At 36.7% G+C, this 24230-nt stretch overlaps 1 protein-coding gene across 6 annotated transcripts in view; it reads left to right on the forward strand.

The window, feature by feature from the left end:
- The window catches only part of GRM8 (glutamate metabotropic receptor 8), a 317260-nt gene that overhangs the window by 55459 nt on the left and 237571 nt on the right, over positions 1–24230 (forward strand). For all 6 annotated transcript variants that reach the window (XM_072332477.1, XM_072332459.1, XM_072332494.1 and 3 more), the window contains exon 3: positions 11628–11844. In XM_072332477.1, the coding sequence (XP_072188578.1) occupies positions 11628–11844 (217 nt within the window). The remainder of the gene's footprint in view (positions 1–11627; positions 11845–24230) is intronic.

Genomic DNA, 24230 nt, shown 5'->3' on the forward strand with positions numbered 1-24230 from the left:
CTGGAACAGTCTGGTAAACATGTGGTTATCTTGGACATATGTAATTGAATTGAATTATTGAAAGCAAATGTTTTGCATCTATCAAAAAATAATTCAGAATTCTAAGTCTTCCAGGGTTCGCAGTACTTAGCTGGAGCAGTTGACTTAATTTTTTATTTTTATTTTTTTTATACCTCAATGAAGATGCTGAATTATGTGCAGTAGTTTGTGGGTTGCTCTGGGCATTTTCTGTTGCCCTTTTAGGAAAAAGCAAACATTGTCTGGAGTTCCAGGGCTGAAGTTCCCTTCCCTGCCCACTGAAGCACTCTGTAGTTGTGCTGATAACAGGCATGAACCCAGGTGGAGGAGCCCCTGAGTCTTTCTCTGAGCAGCAGAAAGCAGTTGCCAGTGACCTCTCCCTCTGACTACTGGCATCCTGACAGAAGTATCTTCTGTTTCTGGGAATGCTGAAATTGGGAAAAAATGAGCGACTGAGCTTTTCTGGCTTAATGAAAGCTCCTCATGCTCCCTTAATTCAGCATCCTGCAGAGCTGCTGAAGGATGTTGTTCGTGGTGGGACCAGACTTACAGGATCAAGCTAACTGAGGAGAACTTTTAAGAACCTTCAAAAGGGCTTATATCTGCATTTGGGCTTAGAGATATTGGACAGTCACAGCTAGGGAAGAAATCTCCATCACACTAACCAGGAAGGCTAAGACTAACACTCAAACAAGGCTGTATGGTGTTGATAACAGTAAACTGATTTATACTTAAATTGCAATGAATAAAAATAGGGAAAAGGAGAATTTACAGGAATGATATGAAATGCTCATCCAATATAAGCTATTTTCCTGCACCAAGTATTGCTTTTGCTGACTTTGTGGATGTTTTCTCAATATAGATGGAGAGAAAATATATACACTATGGGGAATGAAGCCTAATGCAGTTGACTAGAGTGAGTAGTGACCTTGAACACATCCAGGGTTGGTGACTCTACCACCTCCCTGGGCAACCCATTTCAGCACCTGACCACTCATATGGAGGAGCAGTATTTCCTAACATCCAACCTGAATCTTAAGTGGTGTAAATTGAGGCTGTTCCCTCTAGTCCTGTCACTACTTAGGTATGAGAAGATGCCAACTCCCAGCTCACTATAACCTCCCTTCAGGTAGTTATAGAGAGCAATAAGATCTCCCCTGAGCCTCCTCCAGACTGAACAATCCCAGCTCCTTCAGCTGTTCCTCAGAAGACCTGTGCTCCAGACCCCTCATTGGCTTTGTTGCCTTTCTCTGGATGTGGTCCAGCGCCTCGATGTCTTTCTTGCAGTGAAGGGCCCTAACTGGACACAGTACTCAAGGTGTGGCCTCACCGGAACTGAGTATAGGGGGACAATCACTTCCCTGCTTCTGCTGGCAACACTGTTTCTGATGCAAGCCAGGATACCATTGACTGCCTTGGCCACCTGGGTGTACTGTTGGCTCATGTTCAGCTGGGCATTGGCCAATATACTCAGGTCCATTTATTCTACAGTTTTCCAGCCACTCTGCTGCAAGCTTATAACATTGCATGGGGTTGCTGTGGCCAAAGTGCAGGACCTGGCTCTTCGCACAGAGGAAAACATAGAGAAGGTAATTGGAGGAAAATACAAGTTGTTGAAGTATCTGAAGGAAGAAGGTAGGCACTAGCTATAGGAAGCATGAGGAAAAAATTATCATGGAAAATTATTTATCTATATGTCTATCCTTATTGGGAGCATATGTTGTCTGCTCTGAAAGTAATTTCTTCTATTTATTTCCATGAAAAATGCAACAGATGCCAAGAGCAAAAGAACACTATTTGATAGAGCAACAGGACACTATTTTTCAACAGTTACTACCATTAGCCATGCATTTTTTCCAGTGATGAAATAGAGCCTGCATGCCGTGTTTGTAAAAATCTGTATCAGTGGAGGTGACCCACTGTTGTCACCACTGCTGAAATGCACCACTTACTACCTCACTGTGCTCTCACCCACTGTTTGGTCTCCATAAATGTTCAGCTAATATCAGTGAATGTCAGTGCGTACAACTCTTTCTGTGTGGAGGAATTCAATGACACACCTTTGCTTCATATGCACTTCCATGTCGGACACCATTCTGTCAGACTGCCCCTTTTCAGCCAATTGCTACATGGCAACAACATGTAATGAAATATTGGTGGGAAGGTTCAGTAATCTATGCCACCAACATTGCCCCTGACACTGTGGACCACCATCATAAAATAGGAGTCATTACTTTTAGAGCAGCCCTTGTGTATACATATATCTGTATCATCTATATCTATATACAAGCGTCTTTTTAAGTTCCAAACTTACAGTGCTGTCCTATTCTTTGTGAGATTTTGCTAGTGACTGCTGGCAGAGTCAAAACAAATGATGAACAAGTTTGTACTTGTACCTCTGATATGCTGGATCATGGGCACAACCTCCTGCTGCTTGATTTATTTGTTTGCCTTATGATTTTAATGTTGTGCCTTTCCTATATGTATGACAGCATTTATGTAATACTGATATGTTTGCAAACCGATTGTTAGTTTTTTTGTTTGCTACCATCTTTTATTATGGATACATTATAGAGACTATTTGTGTACTATTCTATTTTCTGGTGTAGGCTCCACTTCTTGATAGTTTTTGATCTCATTACCCTGTTAGGGTTTGAGCATGGTTTGTGCTGCTCTGACTTCTTGTCTGTGGAGCAGTCTCCAAAACACCAGTCACTGTGAAGACCTCACAGACTGTCTGCAAAATGCTTCAGTGATGATGCAAACTATCCCCAAACGGCAGATAATGTGTTCACATCCATTGTTGAGTGCTACAAAGCTGGGATTTTCAAAATAGTAACAAAAAACTAGCACACCGGCAGCCACTTTGATCTTTGAGAATTCCAGTTTCTGACACTGCTGGACACAAGGAAACAAAGCAGTAGGTCATTCCTGTTATTTGAAACAAGTTTGGTCACATAATGGATTTATGTCAGCATCCTTTTGGTTTTATGTTGTTCCCTTCTCACCCCATGTCACTTCTTCATTCCCAGTGCACTTGACCAGTTTATTGAGTTTCAATATTGGGACTGTCACAACTTTCTGAGATTCAGTAGGAGCTGTTGTGGAGAATCTGCAAACCTATGGCAGTTCCTACTTTGTTTGCTCTTACTGGGTTTGCTTGGATTTTGATCTCTCTGCTTGCCCTTATGCTTTTGGTGACGTAATCCATGGATCAATACAGCGATAAACCTCAGTGCTTAAGTCAGAGATCAGGATGAAAATCGGGTAATGATGGAACAGAAGACACGTTGCCATATGGTGTTCAGGAGCCATGTGGAGGAGGATTCCTTCTGTACTCGGCCACTCTATTTTTAAATGTAGTACATTTTGAATAGGAAGAAAGGTCTGGATATCAGTCCTGGGGGCCTCACAGCTTAGTTCATAGATGACTCCTAATCTCTTGATTGGAAAAGTTTTGCGTTTTTCTTCAGCTTTTCTTCCAGTAGCAAAGGGACTTAGTATCTCAGTGTTGTAATGTGAAAAAACATTTAATTCTTTGGAAATGGCTGGTAATGCAGATACATGTTTTCTTGTAGCTTTTCAGGTAAAAAACACAATGTAAAACTGCTGATTGCCAAGGCAGATTGTTTTTAGAAAAGTAGAAAAATCATCTGAAATCAAAATAAAAAGAACAGATAACATTTCTATTTTACAAGTCTGTAATATACGGATTTAAAACTGTGTTTTATAATTCTATATGAACTGGCTTTACTACAGAAGGAATCCCTAGCTGTGGTGAACCATAGGGATTCCCTTAATGTGCTCTGATATGATGAAGTGTCCAAGGCATTAGTGCAGGGCAGACGGATTACAGGGAATCTAGGCTTTCTGAAGGAAAAGCTGAAGTGCAGCATGCCCTAAAACACATGAAGGATGTGCAGATGTGTCTGGACAGCTGAGTACTGCCTACATAAACTGTTCTCCTCAGCTGTGGAGAATGCTGTGAACAGTACAAAACTCACTGTCCCTCACCATATCATTTTTTCAGGTATCTGTATCTGATAATGATAAGCCGACAGCATGGGTAACAGAAGGATAATACTGCTGCTCAGTCAGTGGTATAAAGGGTACTGGTCTTGCAGCATTGAAGAGTGAATGTAAAAACCAGAACTGTCTGTTAAGCAGAGCACCCATCCTGCATCCTGCTGAGAACATTTCCTTCATAGCATTATTCTCTATAATCAGGAAAAACTCCTGTGGACGACTGCATGTTCTCATGGGTGAGTGAAGATGGCTGCTGCGCTCTCTGTAGTTCTAATTAGTAAATGAATGTAAAGAAAACCTGTCTTGGACAGCTATATTACCTTACAGCTAGAAGGTAATTTTATTGCTGCTGAATAATAATAATAATAAAAAATTACTTTATTAGTTCGGACCAAAAGTAATGCACATCTTTATATATTTCCTCAAACTCATCAGAAGAGGCTACAGTTGCTGCCAGCACTGACATGACAGAGCCTAATGAGGAAAGTGGAGGTAAAAAAGCTTTAAAATATCAGAGTTAATGCTTTGCTCAGTAGAGATTGACACAAGTTTAACATACTGACACACACAATTAAGAGAGTTTTTCCAACAAGTAGAAAAAAGAGGTTTAGTAGTTGAAGTCCCTAAAGCTATGTGCCCATCCTTGGCTTCACATTTGATCTGATGAGTGGAGAACATAAGAAGCTGTAAATGAAGCACTAACAACTGTTCCCAAGGTTAAGACCCCCCACTCACCATTTGGTGATTTGATCTCAGTATGAAAATGTTACTCATTTGATCTACTGTTTCTCCAGTTTATCGTTCAGTGCTTGGACATCATCTGGGTTTAAAGTATTTGGAAAGAAGCTGCCTACAAATGGTGGATAATTTAATGTGGAAATGCTTGTTGTAGCTGACTTTTCATAGAGGCAAATCCAGGACTTAAAGGGATGTGGAAATAGCAGAATAGAGCTTCCTTACTGAGAAAATGCCATTGTTAAACATTTATCAATAGACTCTGTTGCACAAAACATTGATGACATTTCAAGCTGTCCTTAGATGGATTCTTGTCCTCCCGGAGTTGCACAGCAATGCACAGTGTGACACGATGTGCTTCAGCTGTAAAAATGTTCATAATGCATAAATATCCTTTTAATGTTTTTGCCCTAAAGTGCATCACAGAGCACAAAGACCCGTACTTTACAGAGTGGTAAATTTGTTTTGTAGATGCTGCATCTATTGAGGGATTTGAAGTTGTGATATCACTTTTCTTTTTTATGTACTATTCCCTATGTGTAATTAAAAGTAATTACTTCTAATCAGTCTTTGACCTAATTCAACCCACTGGAAGCAAACTATTTATCAAATTCAAACCTTTTATATAATACACATTCCTTCTTTTTGTACCCGGTTGTATGAGGCAGCACAAAGGTCACAAACTAAAACAGCCTTGCTGTAACACATCTGGTTAGACTTTATGAAAGGTATTTTCTGGCTGGTGGAGGTGGAATGAAATACCACACAAGTTTAATATTTTGCCGTCCCATACCTTGATGCTATACAAATACGTGTTTTAGCTATAAGAAATTACTTTCTTTAGGGTAATTCACTCTATGCAGAGTACCATAGTTGTCGATTGATTTGCCCTCCAGAGGTAACCTCAGAAAGAAGTGTAATATCTCATTTCTGTTTTTTTGGTTGGGGAAAAAAGACGATCAGTAATGAACGAGGATGTGCATATTTGGCCTTATCTCTGTATTTCTGTTGATCTAGTGATTATATCTGAATCCATCATGTTTCAAAAACTGGGCCTACCTATGGTGGTTGCAGTTCCTGACCAGTATAACTTACTGGGCATATGATGAATATGCCCAGCAGATGTCTCGCGGATGGTGTCAAAGTGCTAAACATTAAGAGAGAACATACACTGTGTCTTTCTGAATAAAGAAAATTTATAAATACACGTTTTAAATCTAAATGAATATACATCTAATGGGAACATAAATAGCATCAGGATGGTCTTTTTCTTGGTAAAATCCATGGAAAAAGGCTAAATCAAAAACTTCATGTGCTGAACTTCTCAACATGAGCTTTAGTGGAACTGGCAAGGCATCAGCCTGCTCTGAGGCCCTGAAAGGGTCATTTTGCATCTCCAAAGGCATGAGTGAGTCTTAACATGTTAAATCTTTCTAGGATGTTCTCTAGTCTTGGTTTATTCTCAAAACGAATGAAATAAGGCCTCTAGTAATGCATGGGTAAGCATTTCAGTATTTGCTGCAGGTGGACGGATGAAGGCATTTCAGAAAGAAATTGATAATTAGCTGTGCTAATCATCATGTGTTGTTGAAATGAATGGGATAGTGAGATTCAGCAGAAGACCTGTAGCTGTTTACAGTAATCTTCTAAATTGCATATAAAATGGCTAAGTTTGTCTCCCAGGCTCCTTTTAGTGTCATTGGAAGGAAATGGGCAGTTTCAGGGTGCATTTCATCTCCTATAGCTGGTAACAAAATGGAGCAGTTTTAATCTTTTTTTTTTTTTTTTTTCTTTTCTTTTTTCTTTTGTTTTGTTTTGTTTTGTTTTTTTGGTATAGTTCAAGATATTATTAAGCCTCATCAAACTCTTTTAAATCTTGTATGTCTAACCTGAGTGAGTTTAGCATTACTGCGCTGCAGGCTGACACACATTTTCTGAAGTGCAGGCAGACTAGGATGATGCTCAGGCTAATGGCAATTTACAGATGTGCCTAATAGCTGAAAGACAGTGACCTCAGCTCTCATTCAGAAACTGTTCAATATCTAAGCCCCGAGGATTCATTTCACTGCTGTGAGTTGTTTTTTTTGTTTTTACTCATGGAGAACTCTTGCTGTACAGAAGAAGGAATAAAAATCTTGAAAAGAAAGAGCTATTAATGTTTAATGATAGATATTTAAAATTCAAAAAATCACTAAGATGAAAACATGTTTCCACAGTCAAATTTTATTTCAACCACACTTCTTTGCAAGATTTATTAGTTGGTGGTAAAATGCCAGTTAATGCTGACCAATAATGAACCTAAAGCTTACTTCGTTACTTTGTTCATTAAAATTATTACTGTTTTTAATGTGCTATTGCTAATGGTTCACAAAAAAACCATAACAAAACAAAATAAAAGACTGCTCAGTGGTGAGAGAAAGGAAAAGGAAAATAAAAAAGATTATTGATAAAGTTAGTAGTGATAGGACTGAGTGGGTAGTGAAACTGAAGATGTGAGTTATTTAAGCCCATTATGCTGCGTGTCTATATTTCATGGTTACTTCTCTGAGTGTAACTCATTATCAGTAATGCTCAAAATTACTGGTGATTCTTTTCTTGGGTCTTTTTTTCATGTGAGTTTAGCTCTTTTTGCTGTCTGCTACTCTGCTTCCAAATCATGCTTCCAGCTGAAAGACTGCATTAAGGAAGATGGCACTTGAAGTGACCAGCAGATACTATACACTGACAAATGCAGCAGGCAAATGGATTCGAGAGCTCAATAAGAAAAAATCCACTGAACTTTTGTCCTTAATTTGGACAGAATGTCATGGAAGAGAAGGCACAGTGGCTGAGAGCTGCCTGCTGTGTTGAAGATTCATTACTGGAAGGGCAAACAGATCTCAGTTTTTTGTGCTTTTCTTAGTGCAGCACCTGTATGGATTTGGATCCCTGCACTGGACCCACCAAACACATCCAGAGTCATAATCACTGAAGAATAGTAGTTGGGAGATGGATTTTTTTTCTTTTTTTCAGTATATGGGAGACTGGAAGTGGTTCACCACTTGGGTGAAATAAATGACATACAATGTTAGCTGCTTTTGGCTCTTCTGAAATTGCTCACACCTGCTCCATCAGGAAGCAGCAGTCTGTTCTGTAGTAATGCTTGGTAGATATCTCATACAGATATTCCCTCTTTGAAGTGCTGCCACAATTGCAGCTTTTGGACAGCTAGTTCTGACGTAACTGCTCTGTCTTCTTTGATCCTCTTGGAAGAAGAGATCTATAGAGACAGATTTTAAATCAGCTTGGAGATGTGCCCAAAAAGATCCAGGAAAAAAAAGAAAGTTCTCTTGACTGATGATTTTGGCTTGAATCCGTGTTGCAGACTTAGCAACAGTTATAAACTGTGGTTTTTTGTTTGTTTGTTTGTTTTTGTTTTTGTTTTGTGTGTGTGTTTCCCCTCCTTTTTTTCTTCCAATTTTATTTTCTTTTGCCAAAACACATAGAATCATTTTCTGATGTCTGTGACTGTGGATAGTAGACAAGACGAGATGAAACCATCACTGACTTAAAGGACTGACAAACTGCTGGTAGTTTCAGCTGCAGCCCGGGATGCACTAAGGTTATGATCAGTCCATACTAAAACTGGATATTATTTCAAATCCAGACATTGTATTTAAAACGCCATGCTGTAAATGTTTGTCTTAAATAACATTAGAGTTTTTAATAGATCAGCTTAAGCTTAAAAAGGAAAATAAGGCTTTTATGAATTTCTCTGCATAGTAATTTCAATGAGTTCAAGAATGTCACTCACTGGAAGTAGAGTTTATCATATCATAGGTTAACAGAAGGAGAGCGACCTAACCATAGACTAGAAAAAACAGGAAAAAAATCATCAGTGAACATTCAGACATAAATGCTTCCAGCCCTTCACAGGGAATGTGACAGCTGTTGTGTGACAACTCATTCAAATGTAGTTATACAATCCTTTGTTTTTTCCCTTTTGTCCCCCAAAGAACTGACATTTTATTGACAGTGCTACATAACATAAAAATACAATGCAAATGTTGAATGTATTCTATTTAATTTTGTAAATTTAGAGTGATCCATTTAGAATGGGAAATACAGGAGCAAAAGACCTTTTACAGGTCTCTTTCAAAAAGCAAATTTACATCTCAAGGGGCCAATAGAACCTGAAGTATAATACAGAATGTATTTAGGGAGTTTTTAAAACACATATTACTGAATTGATAGAGCATAACAGTTCCTTTGCTTAGGCAGCATTACACTCTGTCTTGTAAAATGTACTTGGGGACATGTAGAATGGTTTATTAAACATACAGTCCATGACTAGGGTTGTTACCTTTTAATGAAAATATTTTTGATTCATGGGTTGTGGAACCACTAAATCCTTGCAATTTTTCCTTGTGCCAAACAATTTCTGAGCATTGTTCTGTGTGTCTGCAAGCAACTGTATTACTGTATGATAAAAATAAATAACCTGAATATGCTGTTGCATGATCTATTTTTCTTGAAATTTAGGCATGGTTTCTGTTTAGGCAGTGGTTCCCCCTCCCTTTATTTCATGCTAGTGATAAGAAGGCAGGAGCTACAAAGCTGTGATGGCTTAAGGTGCATCCAGTGATTTCTGGGGTGTTTGGTTTGGACCATTATTTACCTTCCCTTCTCTTCCACTGTTATTAGAAATAACTCTAGGGAAGGAGCTGAGCTACAGGGAGCTGAAAAGTAGGAAAATTGCTTCTCTTCTCTGCCTTTTCCATGGCCCCAAATCAGCAATACTCACCAAACATAAAATATCTCTATTGATCTGAAGAATCTCATTGCAAAGTTGTACCAACAGCTCTCCTACCCGTATCTAGGATTCATTATTCATCTCATGCCTGAAGAGGAAGAAGAACTGAGAAACTTACTGGGTGTATAATGCTGTGGTCTGGTCTACAAGTTTTTCAACAGCAAAAGATCTGTCTGAAAGGTCTCTTGCTGGTGTTGATTTTATGGTTGTTATCAATGAGATTATTTTCCTCAAACCCCCTGGTTTTTGTGAAATGACACACTGAGGTGCAAAATGGTGCACAAAGGTTGTCTTTACTTTCTTTATACCTAGAAAAAGCTGACAGTTTTAAACAGTAATGGAGCAGATTTTGAAGAGGAATGATATGTGCTCTAAATGTGCATAATTGTGTTGTTGGGAAACAGAATCTATCCTCTGTAAAGAGATAAAGATGTTTCAAATATTTTCTGAAAGAAAGGGAATTTATACAAGACAACTTTTGTAAAGAGATTTTATCTTGTTTTTTCTTGGTGGGTCTTTGTTATGTTAGTAATACTGATTTGTATGAGATATAATCTTTTACTTGCTTTATCTGTGATCCTCCCTTTTTTTCTGTTCTAATTGTTATTATTCCAGTATTTCAGATTGTTTATTCTAACGCTTCTCTATGAGTAGAAAATTTCTTAAAGAAATGTGTAGCTAAGATAAGTAAGTGTTTGTTTTTTTTTTTTTGTTTTTTTTTTTTGTTTTTTTGTTTTTTTTTTGTTTTCCTGGCTGAGAAATGATTTTGCCACCCCTTAGGCTATAAACTGTTCTTTTTAAGGTTGTAGGAATTTGCGCTGCTTTTAAAGGCAGGGTTAGTGACTGGAATGTTAGTAGCATACATTTGCCTTTAATTCAACTTAAAAGAAAAATAAAAATTGAATAAACACTATACAGGATGCAAGTGTTCCACTGAAGTCATCTGCCGTAGCATCTAACATAACAGTGGGCATTTATTGGATGACTTGTTGTCAAGACCTTTTAAATGTGGTTCTTGAAAAAATTAGTTTAGAACTGATATCAGCTTAGGAACTCTTAACACTGCTTCATTGAAGGCTATTTTGTATTTTGTAGGATGTACATTCAGCACCTGTTATTAACAGAGATTATAAATGCAGTGAAATATTTGTGGTGTCTTTCATTTGAAGCCAGTGACTATTCATCTATCTTATCCTCGTAAATGAGGAAATCATTCCCTTTTTAAATGTTAATTAAACTTTCTTGAACCAAAATGCTTTTCAGATAATTGAATATTATCTATTGACAGCTTTGTTTGGACTCTGACAAACCATTTTCTGAAGATAAGAGTGTTGATTTATTTTTAAGTGTATTTCAATTATTTACGGGGTATATTGTCTCTCTCTCTCTCTCTCTATATATATATATATGTATATGTATATGTATATGTATATGTATGTATGTATATTGTTTCCACAAAGACTACTGAAATGAAGGACTACAAACCTTCATTTCAACCTTTTTCCTTCTCTAAATTTATATTGTATAGAGACTATATATGTATATATAGTTGTTTATTTTTCATCAGATAGCTTTTGGTATTTGGTATCCAGAAAGAAAAAGGAAAAACACACATATAGGTATGTACACAGAGAAAACAAGAAAATGGGAGTAACCTACATTTTACTCATCGAGTTGAAGTGTGGCATTTTTAAGAATCACAGACATCAATTATGTGACCTTCTTACCTTCTGTAGTAGTACTAAGCATCCCTCCTTTAAAAAAATCTGTTCCTGTCACGACCAGAATCACAAAAGAAGTTATTACGCTTACACATTGACAATCGTGACATCTGGAGCAAAGCAGAATGCATTATTTCTTACTCAGAGTGTTATTTAAGACTTGACTGGCATTTTACAAAATCTGAGCTGCTTTCTGATCAGTTGATTTAATTAAAGCAAAATATTCAGTTCTGCAGAGTGCATGTACATAGTCTATTTTAAGCGTTTTGAACACATACATATATAGAGAGAAATGATATTGTATAGTCTTGCATTACTTGTCTTTTTATTTCCAGATACCTCAAATCAGCTATGCATCTACAGCTCCAGAACTGAGCGATAACACCAGGTATGACTTCTTCTCTCGAGTTGTCCCACCTGACTCCTACCAAGCGCAGGCCATGGTTGACATTGTGACAGCTCTTGGGTGGAACTATGTGTCAACGTTGGCTTCTGAAGGAAATTACGGAGAGAGTGGCGTAGAGGCATTCACCCAGATCTCTAGGGAAATCGGTAGGTGTACGCTTGTCGGGTTTTGTATTTATAGCTGTCAGATCATCACTGAGCTCTGCTTGGTTCTGTGCAGGATGATCAGAACACCTGTATGTGCATGCTGTGGACTCAAATGGAGGGGGTTACTGATGATTTTGCTGTTTGTCAGTCTGCCAAGGTAATAGTTCCAGTACTAATTTAAGAACAGCTTGAGAGAGACAAAAAATGTGTGCCTTGTACCCGTTTTGGAAAAGAGAAGCTTCTTGATGGAGTTGGCAAGTATGATAAGTCTCACCATAGTCACTTAAAGTTAATTTATACTAACAAACTATTAACTGGGGCAGAAAGCAACCACCGAATGCATTAGAGCCAGATTAGAGGAAGTGCAATTGAGTTAGCTTAGGAAAATCGTATTGCAATGAGACTTCATTTTCCTTGTTCCGGCATGGATACATCTCAAGCTTTTATTTTCAGTGAATTTGAACAACAAGAAGTAATCTGTGAAGTACAAACACACGCTCTCATTGTTTTTCATTCAGGATGAAATGTGCTGTGTAAATACAGACATTATTATGAGAATTATTTTTAAATTCCTTTGATTTTTTTTTTTCCCCCTTCTCACTTCTGTAGTTATTTCTGGTCTGTGAAATTGATTATTTCTCTGGAGCAGTAGGTTTTGAACACCAAGGAATAAAGATGACAAGTAGCAGATGGTTTGATAGAAGGATAAATTGGTCTTCCACTAACTAAGATGATAAATGGCAAAATAGTATCCTTTCTGAAAAAAACACAGTAATTTGCAAGTAGTGTTCTCATCCTTCATAGCCTGGGTTAATTTACTGAGTTTGATTTCCAGGGCGTGTACTTACGAACTCTGTCTCTTTCATGTCAGGTTGGGTGAGAAAATATTGCATCTCAATCATATGGATAACATCTCAATCATATGGAAAGTTGTGTGTGTGTTTCAGGTACTTAGACTTGAACCATAAAATTTGCTGATTCCTCACAGCAACTTGGCAGTAAGATGAAAATGCAGCAATTCATGCCACTTAGGGAAGTCATGTGTATAACATACTGGATCAGTTAGCTAATAAATATTCTGTTTCTACCTTCAAATCAGTACTGGTAGATCCTTGGTATCTTCATGGGTGAGCTAAACTACACTGCAGTGGTTTGACTGGGGGTTAGCAAAGGCATGGGTAATTCATCCACACTTCACATCAGAAAGGCAAGGTTCATCTGTTGTGTCGAATACTGCAGTGACTAGATTGGCTCTAGTAGAAATTCACAGAATAGTTCATTGGTTGAAAAAATCTAATATATATATATGTATATATATATATATATTTACAGGCTAATAGCTTTGTAGCTGTAGAAGAAACAGACAGGGTCATGTTTTTTAATTTAGTAGTGATTTTAAACTTTTGCATATAGCTTTCTCCTAAGCAAATTTGGGAACAGTGATCAGGTGAAAATCTTATATGCTGGATGCAGGCCAATTAAGAAAAATGCTCAGGGAGTAATTATTAATGGTGTCAGTTTTAAAGGAAGGATGCATTGAGTGGTGTTTGGCTTGGGTTTTTACTGGATCAGATACTAGCCAATATTTTCATGTTTAGTACAGATGGGCTTGGAATGAAGAATGTACTTGCAAAATCTGGAGGTAACTTCAAGCAGGGAAAGACTAGGCATGTATTGGAAGAGAGAGTGAGAGTATGAAACTGTGGTCTTTAAAAATAGCATGGATTTTAAAAGACAAATGCAAGACACTGTACTTCAGTAGCATGCAGTACAATGAGGAAAGGCAAAAGATTGGTTAAACAGTGCTATCTCAAAAACGATCTGAGTGTGATAGGAAATTATAACCTGCCTGTATTTCTCCTGTCATCCTGGGGCATGCAGACAAGAGTATTATCTTTAAAATAATTTGAGTAATCACCTAATTTGCCTGGCAATTACGAAGCTTCATTTTGATACAATACGGGTTTTAACCCTCACGTCACAATGGGTGAGAGAATCCACAAGTGAGAACAAGGCCTAGATCTTAAAAATGTGGTCGGTACAGAACATCTGAGTGACGTGGTTTGTTAGTCTGAAGAAGAGCTGATTAGGTAGATGATGGAAAATAATGTTTTCAAACAGACAAATGGCTTTTACAAAATGGTAGAGGAACACGCATTCATCCAAAGACAGTGTGTCTGAAGAGAAATAATGGATCTAATCTCCAGCATTAGAGATCAGTTTAGATTTAGTTCAGTTTAGATTTGAAGGAAGCCCCTTTTAATGATTAAGATATTAAAGCATTAGACCAGATGGCTTGGGGTTGTTTTGGAGCCTCCATCACTGAGAATCTGGGAGAATGCATTAGACAAACACCTGCCCAAGGATTATATAAGTGTACTTAGCTTTTCCTTGAGGCTGGGAGGTGGATTGGATGATTTTTTAATGTCCCTTTCAGCCTAATTCTATTATTCTCTTTCCTCTGACTTTTCACCTAAACCACAGGACTGGAAATCCTTTTAAAATGTAAAGTTCAAGTATCATCTAATTACAAGGCCTTAATCTAAGTAGGTAGGTTTATAAAAATCATGATTCACAAGTGGACACAAAATGGGAAAACATACCAGCTCCATGTTAATAAAATATGTATTAAGGATCTAATAAGGACATTGCTCCCTTTGTGCTGTTAGCATACAAATACGTAGGACAGCTTTCTGAATTCTTTGCATCCTTCTGAAGGTAAGTAACCAACAACTGGAAGAAAAGTAAATGTGAAGATAAGTGCAATGGAAAGCAATAAATTGAGGAGGGGATGTGAAAGAAATTGATGCATTCACTTCTGAAAAAAGTTCAGTGCCTGCGAGGATGTGTGAGATAGCAGTTTTGTAACTATAGATATGCAAGCATGCAGTTTCTTTTTTGATTTGTTTTTTTCTCCAGGCATTTAAGAAAAAATAATGGGTAAAAATATTTCCAAAACGAAAAATAATTTCATATACTTATTTCGAGCACTTATTTGTCATGATCTCAAGTCTTTACATCAAACTTATAGTTTGATGGGTTTTCTGTTCAACTTCTATTTCTTGATTGGTAGCAGAAGCAAAATGGAACAGGCTCCCAAATGAAATGTGGAGTACTGAAAAGGTCAAAGTGGTGCCACCGTGATGTGTCACAGGATATATTACTTATCAAAATCTGCTCTCATTTTAATGACAGAAATCCTGTCTGGGACAAAGGATAGCTGGAAATTAAATAATTTACATGGCAATGATTGCAAGGAGAATTATACTTATTCCAACTTGCTCTTCCATGCATTACTGTTTGAAGACAATGATTATAGCATTTTTACTCCCATTACAAAATTGATCAATGACATTACTATAATCATTTTGGCATCATAATCAAATCATTTTGGTACGTTGGCTAAAGGAGTGGATTGGTATGGTAATGCTTAAGAGTTTAAGCACCAACTGGAGAGAAACTGGCTCACTGAGAGAAACTAAACAGACGAAGGAATAGAAGCAAGGATGCCTTAACAAGTCCTCATTAAACTGTCATGCTGAATGTTGTTCTTCTATTTACTGTGCTGTTAATGACGTTTGACAAAATAGGTGTTGAGAAGTCTCTAATCAGCCTTTCTTGTAATAGTTCATTCTCCCTGCTGTTATGTACCAAATGAATCTACCATCAGAGATAAAGTCATGGCACTCTTTTCATTTTTTTTTTTTTTTTTTTTTAAAAAAAAAAAAAAACAACAAAACAACAGAATACAAAACAATTTTATTCAGAAAAATCTATTTGGCATCAGAATACTCACTCCATTGTACTGAAAAATGGAAGAAATCCATGAGCAGTGTATGTAATGTTACATGAGAGATTTTATCCCTTAAGTGGTCAATGAAAAATTGACACAAGTGCTGTTGGGTAGTTGTGCTGGATCACTTATAAAGTAGTATTGGAAGAGTAGGTAAAGATCATAAAGGAAGGCTGTGGCTGCTTATTAAGAAAAGATTAGGAAATTTAGCATTGCTTGCCTGTTTTAGCTTGTCTGTTTGTATTGCACACCTTGCCAAAGGTGTAAAAACTGTAGCAAAGAGAATTTAGGACCAGATCTTAGTCTGAGGCAAAATGACAGCTTTGTTGCAGCTTTGCCTCAGAAGAAAACTATGTACTTCATATCAAAAAATACTCTTGCTTGCTTTTTAGAAACAGAATTTTGTAGTTTTACCTACCTTTTATCCTGATATATTGCAATTAATAGCATTTTTCTGAGAGGGAAAACAGTTTATGGTCCCTCGTAGTATTTTACCATTACAATCACACTGATAACTATATACTTAATTTAAAAAAATATGTATACTAAATGAATGTGACAGGAGCTTCATGGAAATTGTTCCAGATTTCAGCACATCTAGCTGTGTTTTGTTTACATGGAGAACTGTCTGTGAAAATGTTTGTCTTCAGTGAGGTTCTTAGGTCACCTTTCTCTGTTGTTCTGTGTGTGTCCACAGTAGTTCAATGTATCTCTACTTTACTCAAAAATTTGTGATTTCTTCAAACATTTAATCTCTTTTGTACTTCCAAGGTTTCAGTGGATAAATTGAAAGTTTAGCAGCAAGTGAGGGAGGGATGTACAGGAAAATAAGCCTGTAAAGTGTATAACCTTTCCTCTCCACTTAGATGATTCATTGATAATTTAGAAATAAGCAATATTGATTGTTATTTAGATTAATTCAATTCAAGTATCTAGCAGTAATCTTTTTTTTTTTTTTTGCTTCTGGTATAAAACTGAAGCTTTTTATATCTTAGTAGATAAGCTGATGAATAGACTCATTTTTTCTGCACTCACTCTTCCCCCCTTCACCCAAATAGTGATACAATATGTAAAATGTAACCTTTTTCCCAGAGGTATTTATGTTTTAGATACTGAATTCACGCTTAACTAATTGTCTCAACTAATAGTATTCTAACATGCTCTTACAAAGAGGAAACAGCTTAATTCAGTTTTAAGTTTTCCTTTTATATTTATGCAGCTGAACTCTATTGATAACACTTTATTTCAAGCTGCAAGCTGCAATTAATAATAACACTACATAATTGAGTACAGGATCTTCAAAGTAATGTTCAAAAAATTGTGAAATCTGATGGTAGGTGTATTAATATTACAGCTGGAAAATGATTCCATTATTTTTAATATTTGTACTAATTAGTACCTGATAAAGGGATTTACAATAAAGGACCATTATGGTTTCTCTCAGAGATATTAATCAGTGTGGTGTTCTTCAGGTTCAATTTTCTATCTATCTGTCTGTCTGTCTGTCTGTCTCAATAACTTAAAGGCAGTATCTCAGCAGTAAGCACACTGGCACTTTTATGTTACACTGTGACCCTCCTGTGACTGATAGAAGAGGGGCTTCTTTACCTTTAATAGCTCTTGAGGACTTCATACTTCAGTGAGTGAGTTCAGGTACCTTTTAAACATGTAGAAATTTCACTATCTGCACTGGGGAAAAGAGCCAGAAAGCTTCTGTAGATCTGAGTTTTTTTAACCTTTTTGCCCTGAAGAATATATAGTAGGCTGTGGACTGTGTTGAAGATGTTAGCCAAACCTCACTTCCTTAACTGGCATGGTACCAATGCGCTCATAATCTTGAAAAGAGTTGTATTCCATTCAGATTCTTACTCCTGAGACAAATTCAAGAAATAATATCTCTCAAACAAATATTTTTTTACGCAACTGGGACAAAAATATATATTAAAACTGCTGTAAACCATTGCAAAGAAAGCTGGAGATGCTCTGCAAATAATTTATAGACAGTACAATTTACTCAGAGGTTATCTAAGCAATGTGGTCACATGTTCAAAAGCACCATTATGTTTTAACACTTCTGAATTGAATGAAGTTGTTATGCGAGCTGGCAGAGGGGGTCCCAAGGAGATTTTATTCTGGACCAGGTGGTAGATACTGTCTCTGTCCTACAAGAGATAAGGATGTATGCTCTTGTTCTCCTACCAGTACAAATAATTTCTGTTCCACAGGAGACAGTTTGCAATTTGATTCTGTAAAACAGTCTTGTGCGAGAAGTGGAGACTTGTGTACTATGCTCGAAACGGAAAGAAGTCAGTACTTACCTTCCTGTACCTCATGGGGTTTAGCAAAGGATTCCTTGTGCAGGAAGATCTCTTCTGGTTGTGCCAACAAGGCTTGGAGTAGGAAGACCTCACACTTTGTGCTTGGTCTTGCCCACCGATGTTTACTGTCTCAAGCCAACTGGTCTGTGAACTGAGGTCAAGACTTAGTTCATTACCTCCTTTTATGTGATACTGCTGCCAAATAGCTGAGATATTCAATCTCTTCTGTGTCTGAAGCTGATTTTATTTCTCGTATAGCAGTCAGCCCTTGGAGATCAGAGACAAATAAGCTCCTCAGAGCATAGTGATGCCTACTGTGGAATTTACTGTGAATTTAGAAAACTCCACAAATTAAATGTTAAAAATCTCATTATGATAAGGAGGAACTCTGTACCTTTATGTCTACATTGTACTGAACTTTACTGCTGTAAGGACTAAGGAAGGTACTGGATTATCTGACTTCTTTTTTCTCTTTTTACTTCACTTGAAAACCATACTCCATTTAAACATGAGATATTTGCATTGATTGTAAGCACAAATTCAAAGAATATTAAAAATATCCAGGAAGCCAGCTTGTATCTTGGCAGCACTTCTAGTGCAATGATTTATTTGTAGAACCATTTAACTTAGTCATATTACCTAGTTTGAGATTTGTAAATGTAGAAATGCAAATAAAAATCTACATCTGTCAGCGCTAATTTTAAGAGAGAAATCCAACAGTATTAGAAGCATGCTTTGTTGAAATGCAGTGTGTAGTGATCAAAGCAAATATGAATTTCTGTAGTTGTTTTTTTCAAATGCAGTGGAATTTGCAGCAGTGGTTGGTATTACAGATTTTGGTGAACATAAACAAGTCAATAGTTTAAAGGGGGAGCAGTTTCAAATAAGATGTAAAGTGTACTTTCTAGTGTCAGATATGTATAAGCATTAAGGAACACTAAGAGATACTGATATATTTTTAACTCAGAAGGAAACTTGGTGTTTAACTCAGTAGGAAAAATCTCTCTAAAAGGAAGCTCACTACAACATGTTGGGCCAAATACAGAAATTGCTGCTTCAGCTTTAGTATGTGTTACACCTGGGATCAGACCTCTGAGATTATTATAAGGGCGCTTTCTGGACATATGACCTATTATTAAAACTTCTGAAATAAGCGGAAGGACAAATATGTATATGTATATTTATAAATTTACTACCAGACTGAAGTTTAATTTCACAACTGTTAGTCTTTTTTTATTAGAGCATATTACTGCAGCATCTGTAGCTTCTCTTACACTCTGCAGCTCTCTTTTGCTAGAAAGAGTACCGGAGCAAATAATTCCCATGTAATAAAAAAGCATCAGTGAAAGCAAATTTAGGAAACTTGTGATTTAAAATGTAGCCATTCCAGTTGTTTGTGACCAAAGTCCACACAATCCCATTAATAGGAAGTAGATTTTAATAAAGTTAATCCCAGTAAACGTTATTGTTTTAGGTGGAAGCAATTGTAAAGGAGAAGCATGAAGGTGAAGCATGAACAACATGCAGTGTGATTTGCAGTCTGAATAAGCATGTTTGTTTTTACATTGTGCTTTTCATGTGGTGTAAGATAGAAAAGAACTGTGGGAAGTACTTTACAGTTTATTGTCATGGTGGTTATGCTTAACCTGTAAAAGAAATTCTGTCCCAGATGTTTCACAGATTCTGTACAAAGAGTGAGATTTGTTGTTCTTTGTAAGGAACTAAGATCTCCTTTGTCCTGTATTTGTTACAAATTCATGCTATTGTCACTTCCACAGAGGTGGTGTGAATAATTGCATTGAGTGTTCTTGAATCAGAGTTGAAATATGTAGGCAATGGCATGTTCTTAATGAAAGGCTGTGTGAGTGAACTTTAGCAAGATAATGTTTAACAGATCTACTTTCCCAGCATGTAAAAATTTGGTTAAGGAGCACCTGTATATAAGGCACGATTTGAGCAGAGGTGAAGGGAAAAAGCATGGAGATATGGACTTGGACTGCATTTATGTGTTCTCTTTTGTCAGCACATTGCTCACAGTATTTGATCTGTAATCTTGCTTCTGCTTCCCTGGTTTTGAGTCAGTAGTCTTATTGATGTTAAGAAATCAAATTGGTAAAGAGAAGATCTGCCAATTGAGTTTGCTTAGAAAACTGCATTTTCTGTTTGTCTGCTGCCCCAAGTTCCATCGTTTTCTAGTTATTTTTAAACATTTCACATTTTTACAGGCTTTCTTTCTACACTTCAAGACAGAAGAGTCTCTCTTAACTGTCATTTGTGAGAAATGCCTATGATTGAGTATTGGAAAGATTTTCTTTGCATCAGCACTTTCAAGATCTATACCTGCGGTTTAAACAATGAAACACTGGAACTTTTGGGCTGAGTCTGACATTGCAGGTCAATATCTTGTCTCCAGTGGTGGCCTCATTTTTCTGGATGAGACTTCTCTGTCACTGGCAGAATTACCTATCCAAATAGCGTTTTGTAACCCTGGGCATTTAGTAGCTGGTCCATAGATTTCTCAAAACATGGCAGTTTATAAGCATGTAGATTCATAAATTCCTCTTTTGAATTTTATTTGTTCTCTTGCTTTGGTATTAGGAGTTGTAGGTAGGAGAATCCAGTTAACCTCTTTAGTAACATACCTTTTTACTTAAATCTAAGTTAGAATATATGAAATAATTACAGTATAATAGTTTTTACTGTCAGTTTCTGGATTTCTTATTTAATTTGTATTTATGTTAAGCTGTGTAGCCATGGTTGAACAGTCCAAGTGAAGACTTGCTGTTGATTTATGTAGTGTCATTATAATTTCATTCTCCCTCATTCTTTATGTATCCTGACAAACTGTAAGCTTTTTATGTAGGCTACGGTGTATCAAGCAAATTATTTCCAAAAGCTATCTGTTTGGATGCTCAAGGTTTATTAACAAATGGCTGCAGCTGATTTAGAGATCAGTGGTGTGTGTGAACAATACCAGGTATCACTGCCAGTGTGTCCTCCCTTGTATTTGTCAATAGGCAGTATTTTTTCACTGATATAGTTGTTAATCAGCCTTTGAAACTAATTTGTTTCCTCTCTCTATTCTTTATTACTTCAAGTAGTTTCATAACATCTTCAAATTTCCCCATCTCTCTGCTCAATACTCTTGCCCACCCCTCCCTCCCATGAAGAATATTGTGTCATACAGCACAAGCCATAGCAGGCAGTTCCAGTTCATACATTTTTATCCTTTTCCAGTAATGACTTTTGACTCTTTCTGTTCATTGCTTTGTTAAGTAGAGGAGGACTTGTCCATCCTCTCACTCCTATATTTCTGCCTGTTGATTTCAAGTTCTTGGAGTAGTTCTTTTGAAAGCTCTGTTATGAACTTTGAAATTCTATATGCAAGACAGATAATGTCTGTTTTGGTAATAACTAGCATTACATTTTAAATAAGTACTGACAATAACAGAATGAAGGGAGATATGAACTTATACATTTATCTGCTGTGCCTGCGTGGCCCTTATGAATACATTTATTCTTCGAGATAGTCTAAACGCATCATTTTCTTATCACATTGGATCTTATTATCTGTTACTGAGCATGTAGAGCTAGTAGTTTAAACATCAAAGTTAGCAACTTTCAAAATGTGCCAAGTTAAATTTGTGTTATCATACTGCTATAACTGAAGCAACAGACTTAGTCACATAGAAAGCCCATGTATCTGGATGGAAGTCTCTCAAGTTTTAGATTAGCCCTAAACACAACTTGGGATTTCTCTTTTTGAGAAATCCTGGCTACTGGTAACCTCACCGTGAATTGATGCAAGATATTGCATTAAACTACTTTTTTGTGCTTTTTTTTTTTTTTTTTTTCTTTTTTTTTTTTTCCCTGTTTATGTTCAAGTGAATAAAGTTTTGTTCAGATTTTGTTATAATTTTATTTAAAAAAAAACCCTATGAAATAGAAAGGTAGTATTTAATCTGATGTTTTTGCAATGATATATTCTGATACTAAAGAGACAAAAAAATGAATAAAATTGAAGCTGTTTGTTTTCAAAAAAATGTTTCAATTTAGGCTAAATAGTAATCTCTGTCAGAAAAGAAGTCATAAAGGTTATTGCTCCACAAGAATCAGCTTTCCTTCCTTTCTTCCAGTGACTGTATGCCAAATTTCTGTTCTGAAAATAATTAAAAAATTTGCATGTGCACAATAAGTCATCTGTATTTCTGGGCAGTTCTACCAAGACCTCGGAAACTGTTAAAGCTGATGAATTGTGATTCTTTTTAATCTCCAAAAAGAAAACATTATTATTATTTTCTATTTTTTCCCCTTACACTGTAGAAGTATCCATGGCCTATATGAGAAACAAAATTTTGCAGTTGTCACTGACTGCTATACAAGGCACTTAAGCTTTGCTCATCTTCATGATGTAGAAGAGCTGAGTGAGTTGAACGTATGATGACACTGTACTTGAAAGATTATAAGATAAGAATGTCTGATTGGAAAATTCAAATCAAACTTCTGTTTAATTATGTTTACTTTCTTTCTCGTGTTGAAAAGTGAAGGACCATACTGTGCTCTGAGTCAAAGTAAGCAGATATTTGTTAATCAACTTGTAGTGGTGTAACTTAGCAGTAACTCTCTCTTGGATGCTTGCATGAGCCTGCACATGTTCAGAATAGGGTAACCCATTTAGTCAGCTACAAGAATTTCCTTTAATTCTGTTACCTAGTTAATTGTCCACAAAGCTCCAAAGAATTCTGTTCAAAGAATACAACATTTCAAAGAACTGCTATTACTCATTACAGAAAGCAAGCAAGCATATGTGTACGCAATACTAATAGTTGGAAATTCTCCTACATCAAGTTTTTCTTCTGTTAGAAATGTGTGATTTTTATTCAAATGACCAGCTGTGATGCTATACTAACAATTTGGATGGCAGTAATATGTATATTGTGAAACTTTAGTGATTAGAAAAAAGTTATTTTTCTCAGTTTGGTTAAAACGTGTTCTTACAAGGACTTTCTATGATGGAAAAAGTGGTGCTTATTCCCCTACCTTTTAGCATTTCTTCAGTATAGAACGATGAGTGAATTTTCATCTCTTTTTAGAAGCAACTGAAATGTATCTAATTGTTTCAAGTGCTGATATTCTAACAAAAGTGCCAGTCTCTTTCTTTAACACTGTTAATTAAAGTAGGATATTTTGACTAGACAATTAATCAAGGGAATGAATTACAAAACACTACCCTTGAGTAGCAGAAGTGTCATGCAGATAAATCCCTGTGTACTGCTGTAGCTGTATGCTTCTAGAAAAGCTTTCTACCACATATATACTAAGTGAAATATTCAGACCTGTAGCATAGCCTTAAGTGTCCTTCGTAAGTCAGCTTCTCCTTGAGTCATTGCCAAAATGCTGTGATTGGTCATAGGAGGAGGAACAAAAATTCATAAACCTTGCAAACCAAAAATGAGACAGTTGTTCTTTTCCAAATTGAGACCGGAGACCATTCAAGTGTATGCGTATATGGAGTTGGTAAATGTTTAAGGAGAGGTTGACCAAGAAAAACAAGTGTCCCAAGATTTCAATGATTCCTGCAAATGTTTCTGTCAATAATTTGCAGAATGTTATTAAACCTTGTGGACAAAAACCACACCTAATTTCAGCAAGGCAAGATCTGTTTTCATTCAAGAACGGTGACAGAAAGTCCTAAATAATTTTCATGACAAGTTACTTATCCTCTTTGCTCTTTTTATTTTAAGGGGCTCTTTGTGTTTCCCTTTTGCACTGTCTGCTCTCTATAAAACAGCATACATGTGCCAGGACGTCAATGGAGCCTATAACCTTTGAGAGAACTGCAGATTATTAGGCAGTGGTATCTGGGATGCAAACTCATAGTGGCACCATTTGTAGAAAGACTCCAAATGTGACTGAATGATTTTGCACAGTCCCAGGAAATACCCCCCCCCCCCCCCCCCCCCCCCTTTTTTTTTTTTTTTTTTTTTTTTTTAATCAAAGTTTAAGCTCAGGTTTGGCATGAGTACCATTGGAGCCGCTGCATGTAGAATGGGGCCATGTGTCTCAGCAGAACCTGTGCATGTCTTAAGGGCCATCCCTCTTGCATAAAATGGCTTTTTCAGAATTTCCCATGGACAACCAGTGTAAAGTACAAATCCATAAGCCAGGGACACTATTCACTAACGTGCTTAGATACCAAAAGAGGGCAGAACTTTACTGTGTACTATAGCAGATTTGTTGTGGGATGCATTTCAATATTTTCTAAGTCCAGTAAG

Source organism: Excalfactoria chinensis, chromosome 1, assembly GCF_039878825.1.
Source record: "Excalfactoria chinensis isolate bCotChi1 chromosome 1, bCotChi1.hap2, whole genome shotgun sequence".
NCBI classification, from domain to species: Eukaryota; Metazoa; Chordata; class Aves; order Galliformes; family Phasianidae; genus Excalfactoria; species Excalfactoria chinensis.